This window comes from Euprymna scolopes, chromosome 43 (genome assembly GCF_053919585.1).
Source record: "Euprymna scolopes isolate OS-2025 chromosome 43, ASM5391958v1, whole genome shotgun sequence".
NCBI lineage: Eukaryota > Metazoa > Mollusca > Cephalopoda > Sepiida > Sepiolidae > Euprymna > Euprymna scolopes.
In genome coordinates, this window is record NC_136524.1 from 64017445 (window position 1) to 64040534 (window position 23090).

At 32.4% G+C, this 23090-nt stretch overlaps 1 protein-coding gene across 4 annotated transcripts in view; it reads right to left on the reverse strand.

Moving 5' to 3' along the window:
• LOC145268374 (protein WWC2-like) overlaps positions 1-23090 on the reverse strand; it is a 162783-nt gene that overhangs the window by 91454 nt on the left and 48239 nt on the right. For all 4 annotated transcript variants that reach the window (XM_080123929.1, XM_080123928.1, XM_080123926.1 and 1 more), the window contains exons 6-8: positions 8900-9029; positions 6094-6219; positions 4199-4350 (exon numbers count right to left, since the gene is read on the reverse strand). In XM_080123929.1, coding sequence (XP_079980055.1) covers positions 4199-4350; positions 6094-6219; positions 8900-9029 — 408 coding nt within the window. The remainder of the gene's footprint in view (positions 1-4198; positions 4351-6093; positions 6220-8899; positions 9030-23090) is intronic.

Sequence of the window (23090 nt, forward strand, 5' to 3'; positions counted from 1 at the left end):
CTTTACATGTACATTGATAGAAAGGATAGCAGGAACTAATATTTGATTTCCTTTTTTTTTTTTTTTTTATGGAGTGCTGTACGTCATGAGTGATGTGCTATGCCATCATGTAAATTCATAAAATGTTTGCTTACAAAGTGGCTTACAGCAATGAGGTATACATTTTTTATTTTTATTTTTAATTTAGAAAAACAATTTTTGATTATGAAAATAAAAATATTTTGGTAATATTCTATTTAAGTACCAGAAATTTTTTTTTTAAATATTCAATTCAAACAAATGAATAGAAGGAAGACATTGACATTATTACAACCAAATGGATCATTTCCATCTTTCTATTATCCATCACGTCCAAATATATCAATTTTGAAATATTCTGATATTTAATTAATAAATACTGAAGATTTCATTAAAATTGGCTTATTTCCTGAATTGTAATAAATTTTTAATTGAAGGAGTAGTGGGTGAGGGAGTGCAACTCTAAAAAGGTCCCCCCAAACTTCTAAAATGCTAAACCCATTCTTAGCATGGGGATAAGGTGTTTTGTAACTATTCTGTACTTTCACCTAACAGTTTAAAAATCTATTCTTAACATGGGGAGGATGTTTTGTAACTATTCTGTACTTTCATAAAAAAAAAAAAAAAAAGAGAAAAGGATATCATAAAGCTTAAACTTAACTTGAAAATTGTATTATAAAAATAACACTAATTTTGTTTTATTTTGTTAAAAATTGTTTTTGTTTAACTCCAAAGGCTTCACTCGATACCATTTTTTTTTTCTTTTTTTAACTTAAATGAAAAATGCTTTGAAATGAGTGAGAACACACAAACTACTTATCCAGTTAAGTAAAAGAATAACTTATCTTGCCTATGATAACATTTGTTAGGTTTGTTTTACAATCCACAGATGTATGAAAAAGTGGTCACAAAACAAATATATGACAAATAAATGCTACCAAGCGCAAGATAAGTTACTCTTCTACTTACCTCGATAAATTTTTAGTGTTGTAAATTTTTATTCTGCTCGGAAAACAAGTAGTGTCGAGCATTTCATGAGAACAAGAAAAAAATGTCTCTTGAAATTTTTGAAGTCTCAACAATGACTTAAAAATAAAACAGTTCTTCAAAATAGTGGTAGAAACCCACCCAATAATTGTCACGGCATCTTAAAGCTATTAAATTAATTATGCTAATTAGTTTAATGTACTTGAAAACATAATTCTGATCTGTACAAAATTTTCTTTAATTTGACATGCTGCAAGCCATATTTCGTTAATAATTTCTTTGAATTGTGTCATGGTTGCCATTTTGGATTTCCTGGTTGCCATCTTGGATTTTTCATGATGTGATGACAAATATTACTCATCAGAATAATACTTCATATGATGACAAAGCCTTACGTATTTTTCTTAGTTGTTCTTATGTTTCTACTTAAAGCTGTGAAAATGAAACTGAAATATGCTAATTAGTCTAAGTTACCAAATGAGATGATCGTAACTTTATGGTGTTATAATTCAAAATTTGATCAGATCTTAAAAACGATCTGAATTTATTGCTTTTTAAAGATGGGTTAGTCTGTAAATAGTGCAAATTTCCTACTATTTTCAGTCACAAGCCAATATGCATTTGAATAGGACCGACTTGAGACAAAATGTCCAGTGAACCACACATTTTTTGATACTTTGAACTAGTTCTAATGGGCCGATTTAAAAAAAACTAAAAGATATTATTTCTTTGTTTTTTATGCTCTTTTCAATAATACTTAATTTAAGTTTATTCGATATAAAGAAAAAAATGGCGTGGTATTGCTTTAGAAAGCTGTATTAGGATAAGGTATCAAAACAGCGAATTGATGCAGTCTACTAAGTCAAATGAACTGGAACAAAGAAAGGAAGGAATAGATCAGACAATTCTGAAGGACACTATAATATTCATAGAAAAAAAAAATTAGACAACTAACTAATGTTGAGACTAATAATCAGAATTTGAAAAATTGAAACCCAATTCCGATTTCAGAAGATTTAATTTTAGCTTAATTTTCCATTGCTGGTATACAATGATAAATGTATTGATCTTAAACGATCTGTAAAATTAAATCTATACATCATAACAAAAACTATAATGTAACCTTATTTTACTTGTGTAAAATAATTAAAATAATAAAATGTAAATTTTTGCCCAGTCCTTCAATATTGCCCCCACCCAAGATTTTTGAAGGCTTGGTTGAATTAGGTATGAATGAATTTAAAGATTTTCACGGCTCTCTGCAATACCTCACTTTGGCATCAGTTCTTTGATTTTTAGTTTTCTGTCTGTTAATATATCCCCTTCTTATATAATGACAAACTCCAGCTGCCTACCCTTCTAATTTCTCCCATCTACCTCATATGCTATACCTCAAACATCTGTATTTCTTGTTCATAAGTTATGCTATTTTTATTTCTATTTTATCTTTATATTTATCTCCACCTATATTCCTATTTTTTATATTCATCTCCATATTTATTATATTCTTAATATATTGAAATTATCTCATCAATATTAGCAACATCACACCTGTGAGAGAGAAGTTGCAGTGGAAAAAAAAAAGTGTGAGGGAATCAAATTAAATGGGTTTCTGCACTTTATAAATAGCTCTCAAATGGGACAGAGATTCACCAGCCCACATATGATGATACTCCACATATGGTCTGATAGTAGATTTGTAGAGATAGAGAATAGTCTTGGGTGCGAGAAAGTGTTTAGAACGATAAGTAGACTATGAGAAGCACAAAGGATCTAATATATGAACTCCAAGAAAGTTTTGATGAGAAAAACAGACCAAGAATTTGATGTTTTTGAATTCCAAAGATCATAGCATAATGGATAAAATACTAAATAAAATCTGGTTGTAAGTGAAAGTCTTCTGAGGTAAAAAATTCAAACCTTACTGAGAGTTATACTACGAATACAACTGAATTACTAACGGCATTTATTTGATCTTAATTGATGGGATAAGAGCATATTATACCCTGTGGATTAAAGGGTTCCATTCGAAATTCCATACAGATAAAATTAAATATATATGTATCAGTTCAACTAAAACTATTTTTAACTAATATATATTAAAAACATCTTTTATATAAACCTCAGTTGTCTGTTAGTGTTTGTGAGTGTGTTTGTATGTCCAGCTAAGTCAAAAACTACAAAAGGGATCACCATGAATATAGTATTGTCAGATCCTTCGGACGTGTAATATTAAAAAAAAAAAAAAAAAAAATCAGAAAAAATATTAATTCTTTTTCTACCAAAACAATCGCATAATCTGATGGGGTTCATCTCTCGGATATGTTAAATACAAAAATTTGAAATGTCATGTTATGACCATCACCATAGCCAAATGGGTTAGAAGGTTGTCTTATAACTATTAGATTATGAGTTCGAACCCAGCTTATGGATATTTTTATTTTTTTTTTATTTTTAACATATTTCTGAAAACATTTATTTCGGTAAGCTTTTGCATTTAAATAGAGTTAAGATTTACAAAATATTTTATTTTCTTTAATCACTGGTTAATTAAATTAAAACAAAAAATCATTTTTCTTTTTTTAATCAGTGGTTGATTTAGCTGAGGCTTGATTCAAAGATCGAATTACTAATAAATAAATGATCATTACTTACGTAAATCAAATATTTTTTATTTTCATAACTGCTTAATACAATTTTTTTTGCTCATATGCCCCTATTCCAAATTCGTAGCAATGGGCCCGCCATCAGTGGATTTTTTTTCAAACTGATAAATTATTGCACACTAAAAATTATTAAATTAAAACAAAAATCATTTAGCAATTGCAGCCAAATGCAACTTCATTTTTTTTTATGTATATCCTGGGTAACACCAAGTACCCATGCTAGTTTTAAATAAATATTTTTATAAAAATTAAAATTATAAATAAATAAAAACTAAATAAAGTTAAAAGCCAAGTAAGAACTACAATAATTGAATAAAAACTAATATAAAACTAAATAACTAAATTAAAAGAAATAAGTCATAATTAAAAAGGAAAATTAATTTAAAAATAAGTAAAAAGACAAAAGTAAAAACAGAAATTAAAGCAATTAAAAACACAATAAATAAAATAGATGAAACAAAATAAATTATAAAATTTAAAAAATTATTTTTTTAATAAAAGAAAAAATGATTTCTGGGTAATCTTACCTATCTTTGTCTGATTCTTTTTGTCCAGGGACCATCTGTGACTGTGTTTTTATTAATTGCATTTTCAGATTAGATATTGTTTTTCTTAATTCGTCATAATGTAATCGAATCCGAGTTTGCTCTGCCAATTTATTTTCACTCGATAAATTTAGCTGCAGAATAAAAAAAATTTTTTTTAAACATATTACACTTAGTCAAATTTTATTTAAACAAAAATGTTTTTAATTACTTTAATTCACTCCTAACAAAGTATGTGGCTATGCAGACATGTTACATATCCAGGAAATTCGTACTGAATAATCATTTTGACAAAAAGTGCACCAGGCAATATGATGCAGGAAACAAATTATCAGATGTACCAAAAGGTCATTTGAATTCTGAATAAAAATAACAAACCTAACATCATGGGAAGAAATAACAAACCTGATCAGTTATGAACAAAAGTATGGGATGTCTGACAGGCAATTTTCGAAATAAGTATACACAGGTGTAATCAAATTGCATCAAAAACAAGTCAATTCGTTGAAATAATCATTACTGGAGAAAACACCCTTGGAATATGGCTACAGTGACAATGTCATCCCAAGATGTTTGAGGTAGTCAGAAATATAAATTAAATCATATTTATATATAAATAAAATTATATAATAACCCAAAATGAATATTGGGATTGGTTGGTGATTTCAGCCCCAAAAGGAGCAATCCATTTAATTCATGTATGTGCATTTCCCCTCCTAATAACCAACGATCCATCCCTGTCAATAAGGATATATTGCCATATTTTCATATATCAATGTGCTGTCATTTTTTTTAAGCCTAACAAAATGATCAGAAGACAACCATAGTATGAATTACCTCACTATTAAAATATATATACACACCTCTTGGAAGATTTTTAAGCAGTAGTACCATTAAAAAAACACAAAAAAACAAACCTTCAAATCCTTTGTTGTAAAACTTCTTTGCTTGTAAGTCAATTGATCTCTTGCAATCACTGCATCAGTTTGTTTTCAAGAATTTATGTTAGTCATATATTAATATTATTGTAGGGATCATCAGTTGTTTACCATGAAAAACTGTTTTGGGGATTTAAAAACAAAAACAGTATTTTATCTCATGGCTCCCCATCAGTGTTGATCATGAAAATTTATATATGTGTATATATCTCAGCAATCTGTAATAGTAATGATCTATAATAAGTAGTAAGACTGCACATCTTAAAAAGAAAAAAAAAGTTGAGTCTTCTAAAATTTATACTAGAATTAGCCACAATTGTTAGGTTTCTGAATTTTTTGAAGGAGGATGGATAATTTGTATTCTTCCATTCAGAATTCTGTTCAGATTCCCAAGTTCGACAAGGCACACATGAAGAAGGATGATAGTTCCTTCAACTGAAATGTGTGAATAACACTTCAGGCGAGAACAGTAGTCTGAATAATCCAAAATCATCTGAGGTTTTGTAAAATGTGAAACTTGAACTAAAATGCACTTTCTTGATCTTCCTCTGAAGATCAAGTTGTAGCATTTGTCTTGATATTTAGAAAAAGGTTCATACAAGTAACGAGCTTGTGTGTACAAAAAAGAGTCAAGTATGAATATGTGTTCCATGCCTGAGCATGACACAAGCAATTCCTGGTCCTGTTGGATTCCAGCCTTTCGGGTAAGTTTAGCTACTCAGCTAGTCTAGTGAATGATTTCTTAACATCTTTGTAATTGAATACTAACAAGGTTGCCCAGTAATTGTTTTGCAGACCAGAATGCTCCTTTAGGATGCTGGCTCTTCAGTTCCACCTTTAATCTGCCTTATCCAGTGTACGGTAGTAGTATTCATAGATGACCATTTAGATACCTACAGTTGAATGGCCTTGCCTAAATCCATACTGTCAGTCACTTACCTCCAACGTGATATCAGTCTGTGAAGCTGTGCTTGCTTTCTCCTGTGGTATAGAAAGTGTCGAGACATCAGGCGAGGAACCATTGTTTCGACCTAAAGTCAAGTCATCTTTTAATTTTGCTAGTGTCTGAAAAAATAAAACATTAAAAAATGAATTAAGAAAATAATTATAAACTAATAAAAAGAACTAAAAATATATATACATATTCATGTTCTATTAGTTTTCATTTTGCACCACTTAAGTCTCATTTTTGGCCTAACATTTGATTTCTATATGAGATACATAGATATCAGAATGGTCCAAGAAATTCTCCTTTACATTGCAAATGTTAAATTAGTAAAGTAAAAACCATTAATTTTCACTCTCCCTAATTGACCAGTCAGCAATGTTGTAATATATCTTGTCTCTTGGTCTATTGGGATTCTTCTAGGACAAGAATTTATCTAGTTTAGTGGATTTTCGAGCTAAGTGTTGTTACTAGAGTTGATTTAGTTTGCTTGTTTTATTTACAGCATATCAATCATTTTGAAGTTATTTAATGTTGAATCTAATAATTTGGAAATGTTCTAATGCTTAAAGTTTTTTTATATTTTCAAATATTTATGTATGATGTTTGGATTTGTTTTGTAGAGAAAAATTCTTTTGGGATGATGGAGTTGGGAAAGGGAAGAAAAAAAAACTATCAACATTTGGTGCATTTTAGGTCAGGAAGCTGGTATATTTTGGTAGCACTAGTGAACATCACTAAGAGAAGATGCACTCTTCCTCTTATGAGGAATAGTATAGCTGTGTCAAGATCTTATTTGGGCTTCAGATACTATGTTATTAATATAAGAAAAGAAAAAAAAATTAATGTAGCTTGTGTTAAAAAAAAAAAAAAAAAAAAAAAGGTTTAGCCATTGCCCCCACCCCTCCTGTCGGTGCAAATTTGGTCCATTACATGTATAAGTATTCATGTAAGTACATAGATGTTTGCTCCCAAAGAGGCTGAGAGTTGAAATTAATACGCTTGCAAATTTGTAAGATAAGTTATTTTCTGATTTCCTTTATTAAAATATACTAAGCTGTCTTTTTCTAGTACTAAATGTTTTATTTTATTTCAATTATCAGTAACTTTTTATCTTATTCAAACTCTTTATTTTTTTTCTTTTGAAATACTAAGAGTGAGGTCTTTCAATATTACAAGGTTGACAACATTGAGCATGTTCTACCACTCAGTTGAGAGTCGAGGTTCTGTTAGTATACCAACAATTAACTTATGACTAGAGAGGATTTAAAGCAGGTGAAAAAAGCCTTTCTCATGGCTTTTGTGCAAGACTCTTTCATTGACAAATTTGCCACCATTTGCATCTTGGAGAAACTGAATATTTGGGTAACCTAGATGATCTGGTGGGTCTAATTGGAAAAAAAAAAAATCTGACTGATGGCTCAGTTGCTATCAGGGCTACGCCGTTTGGTTAGACAACATTGTCTAGGTCCTCAAGGATAGTGCACATGACCCTGGAACAGATTCTTGCTAGGGCCTGAGGTCTCATAACAGAAGAGGTAGAGGTGGATTAGCTTATTGCTGCAGCAACCGGGTGATGTAGAGTTTTTCTTTGTGTGCATGTAGATCCATGTTCAACCCCTGAAATGCAGTGCCACAAATGTGGAGGTCCTAACCACACCTGCCAAGAGACTGCTGACAGCTCAGGGCCAAAGCAAGAAAAGTGCTCCCAGAGATACTATTATCAGTGCCAGCAACAAGGGCATGTCATATCGAGGTGTTCAGGAAAGCAAGGTAAGGGGTGAAAGGTTAGCAATACTCTCTTCCTACATAATCCATAGTGTTTGTCGTTTTGTAGTGGATTCTATTGTTATAGCTTTGCAAAGGAAAAGAACAATAACATAATTGTTTGGTGCATTTTAAGTCGGGAAGTTAGTAGAGAAGTGGGGGAGAAAAAAGAAAGGGGAGGATTGTTTTTGCAGAACATGATTAAGGTTTACAAAGAGATAAAAAAACAAAAAAGATTTTAATGTACAGTGCACTTGAGTCAGCTTGATCTCAGAGCACAAGACCTGAAATGGGGGATTGATAGTATCACAAATAGTTTTTATCTCTTGTTTACAAGAAATAAATTAAATGTCTTATTTAAAATTTTGTTTTCAAGTTTAAATCTATTTTCATTTTCAATCCTTTCATAAGACTCATCATTCAACTGACAATCTCTCCATCTCATTAATACTTATCAAGTTCTTTTAAGCTTTGATACATAGACTTCAAAAAAAAAAAAAAAAAAAAAAAAAACCTATTAACAGAAGACAAAAAGAAGAGATGTAGTTTTTTTTTTTTTTTTTTTTAAATTCTAGGATAAAACCTCCTTTTCAAAGCTTTATTAAATCTATTAGATACATCATTTTCAATACTTTTAATATTCTTTGGCAACTCATCCAGTTACTAATTTTTTCAAACAAAGAAAGCATCCATGTGGTCAGACTCCAGAGATATTTTCAGTTCTGTGCACCCCCCTCTTCCACTGGCCAAGTATCTATCACTTTTGACTAGTCTGCACTACAACACATGCTGCACAGTACATCGTTAGACTCTCCATAGTCTTTGTTTTTTCAAGATTAAGGTAAACAAGCATTTTCAATCTTCACAATAAACATCTTTTATTAGCTCCTCATATCAAGTGGCTCCATGCCTTGTCTGAAGCGATTTATATAAAAAAAAAAAAAAAAAAAAAAAAAAAATCATTGCTAGGATGAAATATTTTCAAAACTTAAATCACTTTCAATCCTCTGCTAATATTCTTCAGCAACTTACCAGCATCAGGTCTTGCTTCTGTTTTTCTTCTGAATTTAAGCATTTCTTTGTCTTTTTGATTTGGTTAATAATTGCCTGAGCTTCGTCAACTGTGTATCCTGCATCCATACTTGATAACTTCTGATCAACCCTAATAGAAAAATTAAAAAAAAATCTGATAAAATATTAGTTATGTAATATTTGTTTTTTTTCTCTTTACTTTTATTCACTCTGTAATGTAGTTGTCATGATATTGTTACATTTTAACACTCAGACCTGACGTTGTAAATGAAAGTCTCACAAAAGAACAAAGGAAAGGAAAGAAATTCAACTCAGCATTTTTTTTTTTACTTGCTATAAAAGGCATTTATTAATGGTACTTTTCAAACTACACATGCATCTTGATTTTACAAGTTTCTTTGTCTGCCAAGTAATTAACAAAACTCAGCCATATTAAACACCTGATTTTTCTCCTCTCATGTCAACACATTTGCTCAAGTCCAACTGCTGTTTTTTTTTTTTTTTTTTTTTAAATCTCTGCTTTTCTTCCCATTGTTATGTCTGCAGCTCATCCTATGCATACTGAATTTTTTTTGTTGAAAGTTTAGGCTGCATTTTGTTTTAAAAGTTCCTATCACACTCACATACTTCCAAGTCACTCTCACCACTCACATGGTCCATTTTTCTCTACTCTTATTTCCCTCCACTGTGACATCACCTCATACAATGTCTTGGTCATTTGCATACGTGTCATGCAACTGCTGCTACATACATCTCAATAGCTTTGTTACAACCTTAAACAAGACAAACTGCCAGAAAGATGCAAGGGGCTACAGATTTATAGGGGGAATCATAAATGGTGATGGTGCAGCAAGATCTTTATTCACATTACATTTACATTTCTGCATATTTGTTCAAGGAATTTGAAGAAAGCTACTAGAGTAGAAAGCCTTTTGGCATCTGGTTACCTCTATAGTGAAGGGGTCGGATATATATATTATATATATTGTTCGAGGTTAAAAATATTCAATGGTAAAAACCATTGCATTTCACGAGGTTGATAGTGCTCAATAAAAAGAGCAAAATATTTTTTTTTTATTTAATTTAGGTAAACAAAATTACCATTCGTTGCAACAATAAATCTACTGTTTCAGTCTAAGAAGACTTCATCAGGTGACAAAACTAGCCTCTGGTCTTAGTTGAGGCATGATCTTTAATGAAAATGAAAACCAAGTATGAACAAAGAAACAAATTAAAAAAACAAAAAACAGAAAGAAAGCAATTTGTAAGGCCTTTTTTTCAAATTTATAACTACAATATTTTCAACTTAGATGTGTGCATTAGATTTAAGATGAGGTGGTATTTTAATCAGTCTCTACGAATTTAAGGAGTGTATTTTTCATTATTTCAATTTAGAATCTTAGGCTTTTCATAATTAAATTGAAAGGGATATGAAAAGTTGAGGTCCAATGACCTAACCTATAATTCCTATGTGAAACTGGCATTGAACCAAGTTTCCCTAAATTTCGCAATTAAAGGATACTCCGGTTTGCAAACATAAATTGCTTAAGGAGTAGATAGGGTCTACCTATCGCCTGACTTCCTTACTCCTTTGCCTATTAGCTAGGAGCAGAGGTGTGACTGCTGGAATTCCGAGACACCCAGTGCTTAGCCTTGTTTCCTAACTAGGGCAATAAATGCCCCCCCCCACATTTGCCTCATTCCCTTCCCTTATACCTGGGCATCTTGGGGGTGCTTGTTTACCATATATGCTAACATGATTGGACTGGGCCACTCCTGTCGGACAGGTTGAGGGTACCGGTTTGACAGTTGCTGGTTCCGACTTACAGTACAGGAGCCCTAACTCTTTGGTAGCACTTAGAACGGCTGCTCTATCATCAATTGTATAATATCAGGATGTTTGTAGTGCCATGTCGTGCATGGAAAGGGACCCTGTGTTTATCTCTGGTGGGCATTCCAGAGGCCACATTCCTGTGGATGAGGAGCTGGCTGATGGTTTACTCGTGTTGCATGATGGTGGCTATGCACATCCGTTTTGCCTAGCACCTCAACCTAGATCTGAAACTATGAAATAAAATAAAATGATAGCTCAATGCATAAAAACATTCAAACCAAACACACACTCAAACAATTTGCCTCACATTTAGGCTGGTGCATCTGCTACTAGTCTCTTGCTCCTAGACAGGGTCCAAAAGAGAGTCGCCACCCTGATAGGTCCCAAACTGTCATCTAAGCTTCAGCCCCTGTCCCAGTGATGAAATGTTGCATGCCTCTGTCTGTTTTATAAGTATTTTAATGGTGGATGCTCTGATGAACTACAAGCCCTTGTAGCCCCCTCTATGAAAATACCTCCGACAAACTCTACATGCTCCAGTAGCCCCTCAACGAAAATCCCCCTGACAAACAGCAAAGTCCCACCCCTGCACAGTAGAGATCCCTAGATGTAGGAAGGCCTTCTACTAGTAATACACACAGACGAAAAAAACGCTTTGGATAATTACAGATTTCAAGGTAGTTATACTAAAATAGTCATATTTTTCAAACCCAAGCACTTCAAGTCTTCAAATTACTACTGTTTTGTTTGGAAATGAATATACTTTCAAATGAATTAATAAATATGAATGTACATTATATATTTTAAGAGTTTTAAGCAAATAAAGTGATAAAAATGTGAACGTCATAAAATGGCGTTTTTGGTACGGTTTTATAATGACCCTCCCTGTTTTCTAAAGGCCTGTACCATGATTATATGAAGAATTTCGTTATGAAATTTGGAAACCAATCAGAAGAGGTGTTAATCTTAATACTGTCAAGTGTCCGAAATATTTTTGACCATTTCTTTTTTTGTTGTGTTAAAAATAAGACTTTAATATGACGAGTATCGAACATTTTGAAAAAAAAATTTCATTGGACACCCACTAGTAAATAAATCATTCTTTTTACTATCTTTATTAATTTAAAGTATTATTTTATGTCGAGTAGGACTGCGGTAAATTGATAATTAAAAAGGACCTACCTGAAAAAAAATGTTTATTTTTTGAGTTTGGTCAAATTTAGTATTAGTAGCAGCACTGCAGCAGTTGTATTAGTCATAGTACAGTATAAACACCACGCGTTCTTTAATTTTTATTCACGAACGAATTAAGAAAAACATGAAAATATGAATATAAATGTTCTGATATGTTTAATTAGATCTATTTTGTTATCAGAATAACATTAGTTTAGAACTATTCGGTTTTCAGAATGTATAACAATCCCAACCAATTCGGCATTATGAATCCATTATAATTTCTCACATTTCTGGCCAAATTTAAAAACATGATTAAAAAAACAAAGTGAACTTTTGTAGATATATAACTTGCATGCACTTTTATTCACTGCATTAGTTTTGAACAGCGAATTAAAACAATGTTTTACTGCAAACAGCCACAAATGTTTTTTTCCAAATCAAAAGATGTATGAAAATCTCGTTTGTATTACTATACACATAGATTTGAAAAAGTTGTCAAAAATCAAATATATAACAAATAAATGTTATCAAAGGCAAGATAAGTTACTTTTCTACCTAACTGGATATGTTTTTAGTGTTTATATTTAATGTAATATGTTTATTCAGCTCGAAAAACAGTGTTTACCGATGTATTGGAAAATTTAAAATGGCGGCCAACTCTCTTTGAGGCGGTAAGTTTGGGAAAATGATTTATAAATAAAAAAAACCAGACAAAATACTGTTAGAAACTCTCAATATATGTTACCATGACATAGGCGGATATATATTCGGCGGGTTTTTAACAGTATTTTGTCTAGTTTTTTATTTTTAACTCATTTTCTCAAACTTACCGTGTGAAAGAGATAGTCGGCGACCATTTTTAACTTTCCAATACATCAGTAAGCACTGTATGTTTTTGAGCTGAATAAATATGTTACATTAAATAACATGCTTTGCATAACATTTATTTGTTATAATTTTATCTTTATTTTTTGGACAACTTTTTCGTACCTCTATGGCAAGTAATACAAACACACAAATAGTGTTGACTGTTGAGCATTTCCTGAGAACAAGACAAATGTCAGTTAGTTGACACTTAAATATTTGAAGTCTTGATAATGACTTAATAAATAGTAAAACAAAATTCTGTTAGCAACCCACCTACTAAAGTTATGTGTGGTAAGTCTCCTCCTAAAACACTCTTTAACCCTAACAATAACACTAAGTTCGAGTGCTCCTCCCAACAAAATACCTCTGTAAGCCACATACAAGCATCTAAAACAAACAAACAAAAAATAGATCCTTCCTTAAAGAAAAATGCACATAAATAAATTGGTTAACTGTCCTAAAATGCTGGAAATGGTGAATTATTTTACATTAAATTTTTGTGAAACTAACCGCCCCCCCTCTAATATTGTTTTTGTTTCTGTCAAGTCTTCAGTATGTTCACACAATTTTCCTTAGCCCTACAATTAATTCAAAGTCCGAATGGCAACCCTCCCTGTATTCTCATTGCATAGAAACCCTCTTAAAACCACACATAAGTATACAGGATTTATCTCCCATAAAAAAAAAACCCAGTTAACTACCCTAAAACGCTAGAATGACCTGCAATGGGGGAATTATTTTACATTAAATTCTAAAATAATTTGGTCCCTGATAGTAGCCCCCTACATCAAAGTAGTAATGTGTCTTGTTTGGGATGAAAATGTAATTAAAAAACAACTCAAACCGGACATCAAAATCTGACCCCCAAAATAGTCATGAGCATAGAATATGTACCTACATAAGATATGGATTTTCATGTGGTAAGGGACATCTCCAGAAAAGATCCTAATTTGCCTTATATGAGCTTCAGAGTAACACTTGCTCACAGCACCATGTTCACATTTGCCCTCTATCAACAGCAGAGTTACTATCATTGAGAGTATCTCTGAAAAAGCTGACCACATTCTGTCTACCCGTTCCTCGTCTAACATGAACGTCCATGGAGACTTTAATGTTCACAATGTTGAATGGCTAGTCCACTCAAAGAAGATGGATGACGAGGGGAAGTACTGGCATGATTTCTTGATTGACTATGATCTAATACAAGTTTTTCACAAACCCTCTTGTATGCCTGACTCCGGCAGACAATATGCAAGTTTCGTTGATCTTTCCCTTACAACTTACCCAGAAATGTGCTCATCCTCTTCTGTCCATTGGGATCTTCTAATCACTCAGTTGTCTTGGTTAAGATGTACCTCCTTTGTGTATCAATACTCTATAGCTGATTAAGATAATTTCTGAACATTTATGAGATATACCTCTGCACTCCATGTTCAAAAAGAATGTGTCCTCTATAGTATCTGATCAAATGGTTAATTGTCAGTATAGATTGCATCATATCCACCAAGAAATTCCAGCAAAAGTTCAATAGCCAACTGTGGACCACATCAGAATATACTGCTGCCATTGCTCACAGAAATCACCATTTCCATCGCTTCCAACGTAATAGATATTGTGAAACTAAAACCATCTATAGAACTGCCAGTAACCATTGTCAAAGAGTAATACAGAATAAAAGATTTGCATGCTCAGTACGTCAAGCTTAAAGTAGCTGAGTAGCAGTTAGTTCTCACCAGTTTTGGCAAATAATAAACAAGGTCCTGAACAGAAGTGTGTCATCATTGGACCTCAGGTAATTTTTGTCGGCATCTATTTGCCAAGAACTTTGCAGCAAATTCCACCCTTTGCAATCAGGGCTGATTAGCCCCTGTATTTCCTCCTGTGACTGAAAATATACTATGTGATATACAAATATCTGTATGGAATATTGCCAAGCTAATCAAAAACCTTGATTCCAGTAAAGCACTAGCCCTGACAACATTCCAGTATTAGAGCTCAAAAAGCTTCAACCGGAACTAGCTTCCATACTTACAAAGCTGTTTAAATGTTGCCTTAAAGAGAAATGCTTTCCAACACCCTGGAAAACTTCAGTCTACCCAATATTTAAAAATTCCGAAGATCAGTCATCTCCTTCTCTGTACAGACCAATCAGTTTCCTGTGCAACATAAGTTACTGAAATCTGTGATAAGCAGAGAAGTGGTCAATCACCTCAGCAAAAATAACCTGCTCAGTGACATGCAATATGGTTTCCATTCTGCAAGATTTACAGCTGATGTATTAACTTTTCTATCATACAGGATTCATGAATCTCAACAGGGGCTTTGTTTCTAGAGCAATAGCTTTTGACATATCAAAGGTTTTTGATAGAGTATGGCATAAAGGACTACTTCACAAGATTGTCAGCAATAGAATAGCTGAAAATATCTAAATTATTAAATCCTTCCTCTCTGATAGGCTTAAAAGAGTAGTTGTTGATGGACAGAAATCAGAAGCTCATACCATTTATGCTGGTGTCCCTCAAAGAAGCCACTCTAAAAATCACCACCACTATCAGCATCTTCCCGAGTTTCCACTGTTAAATTTGAGTCAGTCTGAATACTATTCTTTCTTTCTATGTTTCGATCAAGCACAACTCTCCTCATATTGTGAACTACTATTGAGTATATAAATTTGGATTCCAAGGTCTCTGATGGTGAAACTTGTTTTGAACTTTTAAAATATCGATTTTGATTTGACTTTCAGAATCGGTTCAGCCTACATTTGACCATCACATAACTGAAAGCTCAGAATACATTTACCCATAGTTCCAGACTGAGCAACTATTGCTATAGGCCTTAATTCCAACTGGTCCTTACATCTTCCACTGACCGCGTCCTTACCATTATAAGAAATCTCTACCTCAAAGGTGGATTATAATCCATTGATTTTATAGCTTTTCATTCCAGTAGTGTAGTTTTTATATATATATATATATATATATATATATATATATATATATATAATATGTTTTTATATGAAATTAAATATGTTTTTAACTCTTTTTCAAGATGTCTTTTAACATATTTTATTAATCATTTGTTCATATATATATATATATATATATATATATATATATATATATATATATATATAATTAGCTGTACCCGGCCACGTGTTGCTGTGGCTCAGTTTGTTAAAATGGAACATTCCTCATAAAAAATTGCATTTTGTATTGTTTATTTATTTTATAATTTTTGCAATTTTTTTTTTTTTTTATCAATAAAAGTTGTCCCCCCCCCCCCAAGAAAAGGTGAATTTTTTTACCATAAATTGTTAGGTGAAAGTTGTTTTTTTTCAGGAAAACTTGCATTTTTTTTTTTTTTTTTTTTTTTTTTTTAAAGAAAGTTGGCAGTAAACATTTCTTTTGAAAACAGAATTTTTATTATAAAAACAAAAGATGAATGTTTTATATGAACACTAAATAGTAAGGCGAAAGTAGAGAAAAGTTAGTTTTTTTTGTTTTTTTTCAAGAGAATGTACAAATTTTGTCAACAGATGTTAAGAAAATAAACGGAATAAATACTCCCATGATTAATTAATTCTGCAAAAAAATAAATAAAATGTTGGTTTAGTGTTTGAACAACGCTCGGCTGAATCCGGGGATTGCCAGTCGAACCCTAAACTAATTGGAATCCGGTGTGGGTAGGGGGGTTAAATTCTGCATGAGTACCATTTTTTAATTTTGTCTTTTGTTCAATTTTTTGTGTGGGCTTTTAGCACTAGCAAACTAACAAATTTAACCAAAATACAAAAAATCAACAATTAAATAATTTTAATAAGTGCCCAGCTCCTAATAAAAATCCTAGTAAATCAATCCCCCTTATTGGAAACACTGAAAGGAAGGATGAAACCAAATTATTGCCAGTATGTTTGGGAGAGGTTCTATCTTTTTTTTTTTTTTAACAATATTTTAAGTAGATTTGACACTCAGTTACCAGATTTTTATGGGTTGCTCGTTAACTTATAAAACTTGCAAAGTATGTGCTGGATTGTTGTAAAAATGGAATGGAAATTTCAATTTCGCTTGGTTTTAATTTTTTTTTTTTTTTTTTTTTTAATTGTGCTTCTCCCAAACAAATATAATAAAGAGAATAACATTCAACAATTGTACTTTATATATATATATATATAAAACACAAAATATTAAAAAAAAAATATACATTAACGAAAGAGAAATAATTCCATTTTAAACGAAGTTCCGTTTAGTGATGTCATGTGATGGCACACGGTGTGAAATAATTGTCCATAAAAAAAAAAAAAAATAGCCCATCCGTACAAAGAAAACCACCTATTATAGAAAAAATGAAGTATGTTATAATTAAAAAGAGATATATAGAAACACGCATGGGTACAGTAAACATATACCAAAATGTGGAAGCCATCTGTCCAGTGGTTATTTAGACTTAATTATGAACGAACCAAGAGTTACACACACACACACACACGTTTTATTTTTTATTTATTACCGTATCTTTCTGTTAAGTTACATTATTGTTTCAGCTACCCGGCTGTTTTTTTGGCCGTCTGTAGCTTCCTCAGACTTTTACAGAAATAATAATGTAACTTAATGGAAAGATATGGTAATAAAAAATAAAACGCATATTTGTTCTACAACAGTATTGAGCACTTTCTTCAGTTTTTATTAATTACCATTTCTACTAACTATATAATATACACACACATACTTTTTATTTATTTTACATAAGCATTAATATGTCGCTACACATTTATGAGCATGTTTCATTCAGCCAGTTACTGGTAACTAGAGATAGGAAGAGAAAGAAAAAGATAGGAAGAGAAAGAAAAATAAGATAGGAAGAGAAAGAAAAATAAGATAGGAAGAGAAAGAAAAATAAGATAGGAAGAGAAAGAAAAATAAGATAGGAAGAGAAAGAAAAATAAGATAGGAAGAGAAAGAAAAATAAGATAGGAAGAGAAAGAAAAATAAGATAGGAAGAGAAAGAAAAATAAGATAGGAAGAGAAAGAAAAATAAGATAGGAAGAGAAAGAAAAATAAGATAGGAAGAGAAAGAAAAATAAGATAGGAAGAGAAAGAAAAATAAGATAGGAAGAGAAAGAAAAATAAGATAGGAAGAGAAAGAAAAATAAGATAGGAAGAGAAAGAAAAATAAGATAGGAAGAGAAAGAAAAATAAGATAGAAAGAGAAAGAAAAAGGGGAAGGAAAAAAGTGCAGATAAAAAAAATCCAAATAACATCAATTAATAAAGATATTAAATAATATATATAAAAAATACAAGTAATAAAAAGAAAAAAATTTATAAAAAGGCTCTTAAAAACAGCAGATATAAAAAAAAGCTCAATAAGAATATTGAACCTACACAATACGACTGGATCTACAAACTTGTGTAAAAAGAAAAATCATTTGGTTAAAACCTTTGAGCCAAATGGTTAAAATTAATCTAGGAAAAATTCTTTTAAATCTAATTAAGCTACACTTAACCCCTAGTAATATTTTTTCTCAAATTTTTTTAATAAAAGCACTATTAAATTAAGCTATAACTGCAGTAATAACTTATAAAATTAAAAAAAAAACAATAAAATTATAAATGATAACAATTTAACCCTAGTAAAAAATCTAAAACTTGCAGTTATATGAAATCTGAATGTCCTCTCAAATAAAACTAACAACCTCTGTTATATATCAAGCTAATATTAGGGCACAGGAAGATCCTACCATTAACAAATTCTATATAAGTCAAACAAGCAATACTTTCAAACAAAGATATACCATCCATAAAAGTTATTTTATGAATCCAAATTATAGTGATAAGGCATCACTTGCTTCATATTATAGAAAACTAATAAGGAAAAATATAACACCAATTAACTGGAAAATTAAAAAAAAAAAAAAAAAAAAAAAAACTTGATCATTAAATTCCTTGTTTTCTCTGCCTGAATGAAAAGCTCTTTTTTTCATAAATTCATGGACAGAGATAGGGTCTTAAATAAAAAACAAGAGACATCAATTTAATGTAGGCATTATAAATCACACCTAAGATACTTACATACTCTGCCCTCTTAATCCATCGCTATAAAGGTCTTATCTAATTAGTTATTGCATTATCTATACTTATCTTACAATACCACTCCTATTTACTAAAATCTTCAAAACTTAGTATATTCACTATACTTATAAATGCACCATCTTTATTATTGATGTTTTATACTATCGCTTTATAGGCTATACAAAGATTTTTTTTTTTTTTACATGTTGCAGATATTTATTTCCCCCTTTTTAATTGATGTTTATTTAATATTGGTACTTGTAAAGTGTTTTTGACTCCTAATGGGGGTATGTGACGAATGGATTCGCCAATCATTTTTACAACCACCGGCTGTGCTAAACAACCAATGAAAACCTTTCAAAATTACTATAAAAATTGTTGAATTTTGGATTCGATCAATTCACCGTTAACTACACCACGGACCACACTTGATTCTTGGCCGCCATCTTCGTTACTGCCAATTACTGATCTGAACTATGCCGCCATCTTTGTTCAACATAATGTCTCTAAACTTAACAGGTTATGCGCCCAGCCATCGTCTTTTCTTTGTTGGTGATTTTGACATTGTTATGAATGTGTTTATTAGCTTGGTTAGTGTATAAACCAGTAATTTTGTTTATCATGTTCCATATTTCCTTAGGTTTGATGTTTGATTTTAATTGGTTGATACAAGTTGATTGTTTAGCTTCTTTAATAGTTCTACGAGCTTTGACTATTTTTTTTTGGCACATTTCTAAATTTTCTTAGTTGGTTGGCTATTGAATTTTCTGAATGCTGTTCATCTGGCTCTGATCACTTCTTTGCATTCTTTACTATACCAAGGCTTGTATCCTCAGCTATGATATTTAGAGTATTGGTGAAGTGGACGAGGTCTTATTTTTTTCATATTTACTTCTTGCACTAGGTTTGTTTGACACATTTTTTTGAAGTCTTCCCAGTAGGCTTTATGTAAATTCCATCAGGGTGTTTTAGTATCATTATCTAGTCCTTGGCCTTCTAGAATAATCAGAGCAAGAAGGCATACAAGCATGAGCTTAATATAGCTAACACACTAAAATGCCTCCCCCCCTGTCGGATTAAGAATCCAAACACACATACTGCTGGCTAACATTGCGATAAAAAGGGAGCGGCTACATGCAAGTTTTCCTTGCCAGTACATAGCCTGTTCATCATCAAGACTCCTACACAAGGTAACTGGGTGTCTTGCGGCCACAGGCTAAATCTGTAGGGGGATCTCAGAGTAGTTGGGGGCACCAGAGATAGTGTTACGGCCTGCAGATGCAAACCCCTACCCCACCGTCTTGTGGGTACCCTTCGTTGGGCCAAGACTAGGGGAGACAACCCCTAAATCTTGTGGGCCTTATCACAGCAAAAGGCTAAGAAATGGGAACTGACTATCCTCTGCTGCCTAGTAGTTTACCTTAAAAAAAAGACTATGGAACCTCATCCAGAAAGAAAAGAGGTAGCAGTGGACATGACAGGGCAGCTGTCTACCTCACAGAGATTACTTTCGGCTAGAAGCTTTGGCCTCATCTGCTGCCAGTTGTCATGGGTTTGCTTCATTGGACATAGGTTCAGAGGGTTTCTATCTGATGTCCAACAGATAGACCTAAACTGTGCAAGAGAGTTAGGAGCCAAGGTGGAAAATCCTGTGAAGATTATGGTAGCAGGGGTGAGAGCTGAGAGCCACTAATCCAACCTCTGTGCATAAACCATGTGTGAATGGTGTTCACAATGACTGCAGCAAGTACTGAAGTATATCCTTGCTGATGATTGCCGGGAAAATAATGGCTAAAGTGGTGCAAGCTCGGTTAGCAAGACTGGCGGAAAGGGTCCTATTCAAATCACAATGTGAGTTCAGGCATGAAAGATCTACAATAGATATGATCTTTGTGATACTATAAAGTGGACCTGAGGTGGACTTGAGTCACTAAGTGCTGAGATGGGGGGGGGGGGGCAGTAGACAAAGGAATAGGAAACAATAGATAGGAAGTAAGAAATAATGAATCTCTAGGTATTTTTAGATAGAGCTTTTTAGAGTTGACAATGACAATAGAAACCTACAGATAAAACAGGGAAGGGCAGCTTCCGGTAGCCAGGCGGAGGGGGGGGCCTCAGATACCAACGTAGAGGAGACAGCTAGTTGACAACTAGATGCCCTTCGCAGCAGATGGGAGTTGGACAGTTTTTAAAGTTGGCTGTGAAACAGAAATAGAGACGAACGTAACATCGATAGACCGGGGAGAAGACACACACACACTCAAGTCCAACAGTCAATTATATGTGAACACTGGCGTTTGTGTTTTTCCTTTCTTTGTTCCACGATTTATTATATTTCTACTTTTGTGAAACCACGTGTGTTCCCATCGACAGTCACCAGCGAGAAAATGACGATCCGGCCATAAGAGGAATAGTCAAACAAAAAAAATCCACGATACACGATATTGAGAGTCGGCAATCTGTTGGGGCCGCGCACGTCTGGTCACATCGTTTTCAGCATACCCTGAATTTATTTTTAACTCATTGTCAAGACCACTTTTTTGAATCTGTAACACAAACCCGTTTTTTTTTTAGCTGAGGATATCTAAATAATAATTAGACGGTTCGATAAAGAATTTCATCGTGACGCATTTTATAAGTTTTCACCTTAACATTTTTCTTTAAAATGACTACCTTTTAAGGTTTTCAGTAACACCTTAACATTTAAAATGATTGCTTTTATAGGTTTTAGGGTATGCTGAAAACAAATATTGCATTTAAATTTTCCGCAAATGTTATTGCTGATGGCCATTTTGGTATGTGCATTTGCGCATAGTTTCTCGGGATTACGTTTGCGTACTTGCACATACCAAAATGGCTATCAGTGATAATATAAGAAATGACATTGCTTAATAGCTGGAAAACTATTTATATACAGAAAATTTAAATGTGATATTCGTTTTCAGCATACCCTAAAACCCATAAAAGTAATCATTTTAAATGTTAAGGTGGAAACAAGATACAAAATTACCATTTTATTTCTTTGTTTACATAGTTTAATTTTCAATAAAACAACAGAATAGAAATGACAAAAATTAGCATCATCTGGTGAATACATAGTTGTTGCTCATCAGGATTCCTGGTATCCTGGTACTGTGAAAGTTACATCAAGGATTCATATAGAGTACGATTTATGGTTGTATCTCAATAATAGGGGTACATTTTGGGCCAGATACAGGATTTACAAAATTGAAGATTGGATGGGTCCCAAAATGCATAAGTTATGGTTGACTATGGGAATTTTCATCTTTTACAGAAATCCAAAATCTATATGAAAAAATTTCGTTGATTTATTTCTGAAATTAATTCATATCTCCTCAATTGTTTTTTCTTTGAGGGAGTAGTAAATAGCGCCCATGAATGCTCTTTAGGCATTCAATGGCTACACCTCAGATATGTTATGGGAGGATTGCGTAGGAGCTCAGTAATTGTGCATGAATATATAACATCTTTATGGATGCAATCATTATTGAGTGGGCAAAGATTTTTGTTATTACAATTACAGTTAGTTTTGGGTGTAATTGGGAAAGGGATTTTTTGGGCTGATTTAATTTTTTTGTTATTAGATGTTAAGATTCTTTGTGCTAAATTAGGCATTGTTGAATAAGAAATCCTGATTGAGTTTTTTATTGAAAATAGAACTATATCTGCATGGGTATTTGAAAGAGTTTTGTACAATGTTGAAGAATTCCTTAGGTATATTCGTTTTGATTCACGCTAAATGGAGGATTAAACCAAATATTTTTCTTTCTCATGCGACTGGGTGGGTTAGAGGTATTACTAGTATTTTGGTTTAGATTATATATGTAGACTTGTTCATTGTTATTGATAGTGGCAGATCTTGTTATTTGAACTTTTTTTTTTTTTTTTTTTTTTTTACACGGTGGTCACCACTTATCAAGGCCCGGAAGCCACTCAGGGATAAGGGTTATTGCAAGTACAGTACGTTAGTGTGGAGATTTAATGAAGTGTTTAATTAAGGGGGCGGTTCATTAGGAATTTGTTAACGTTGGACTTGAAGACATCCAGGTTGTAGTCAGGTGGGAAGCAGGCAGACAGAACAGAGTTCCACAGGCGTGCAGTTCTAAGAAAGAAGCTTTGTTCATGGAATTTACGTTTTGATTTAGGCACAGATAAAGAGTGGGGAAAATATTTCACAGTGGATTCAGCTAGACGGGTGTTTTTCGTGAAAGATTGGCGAGGGGGGC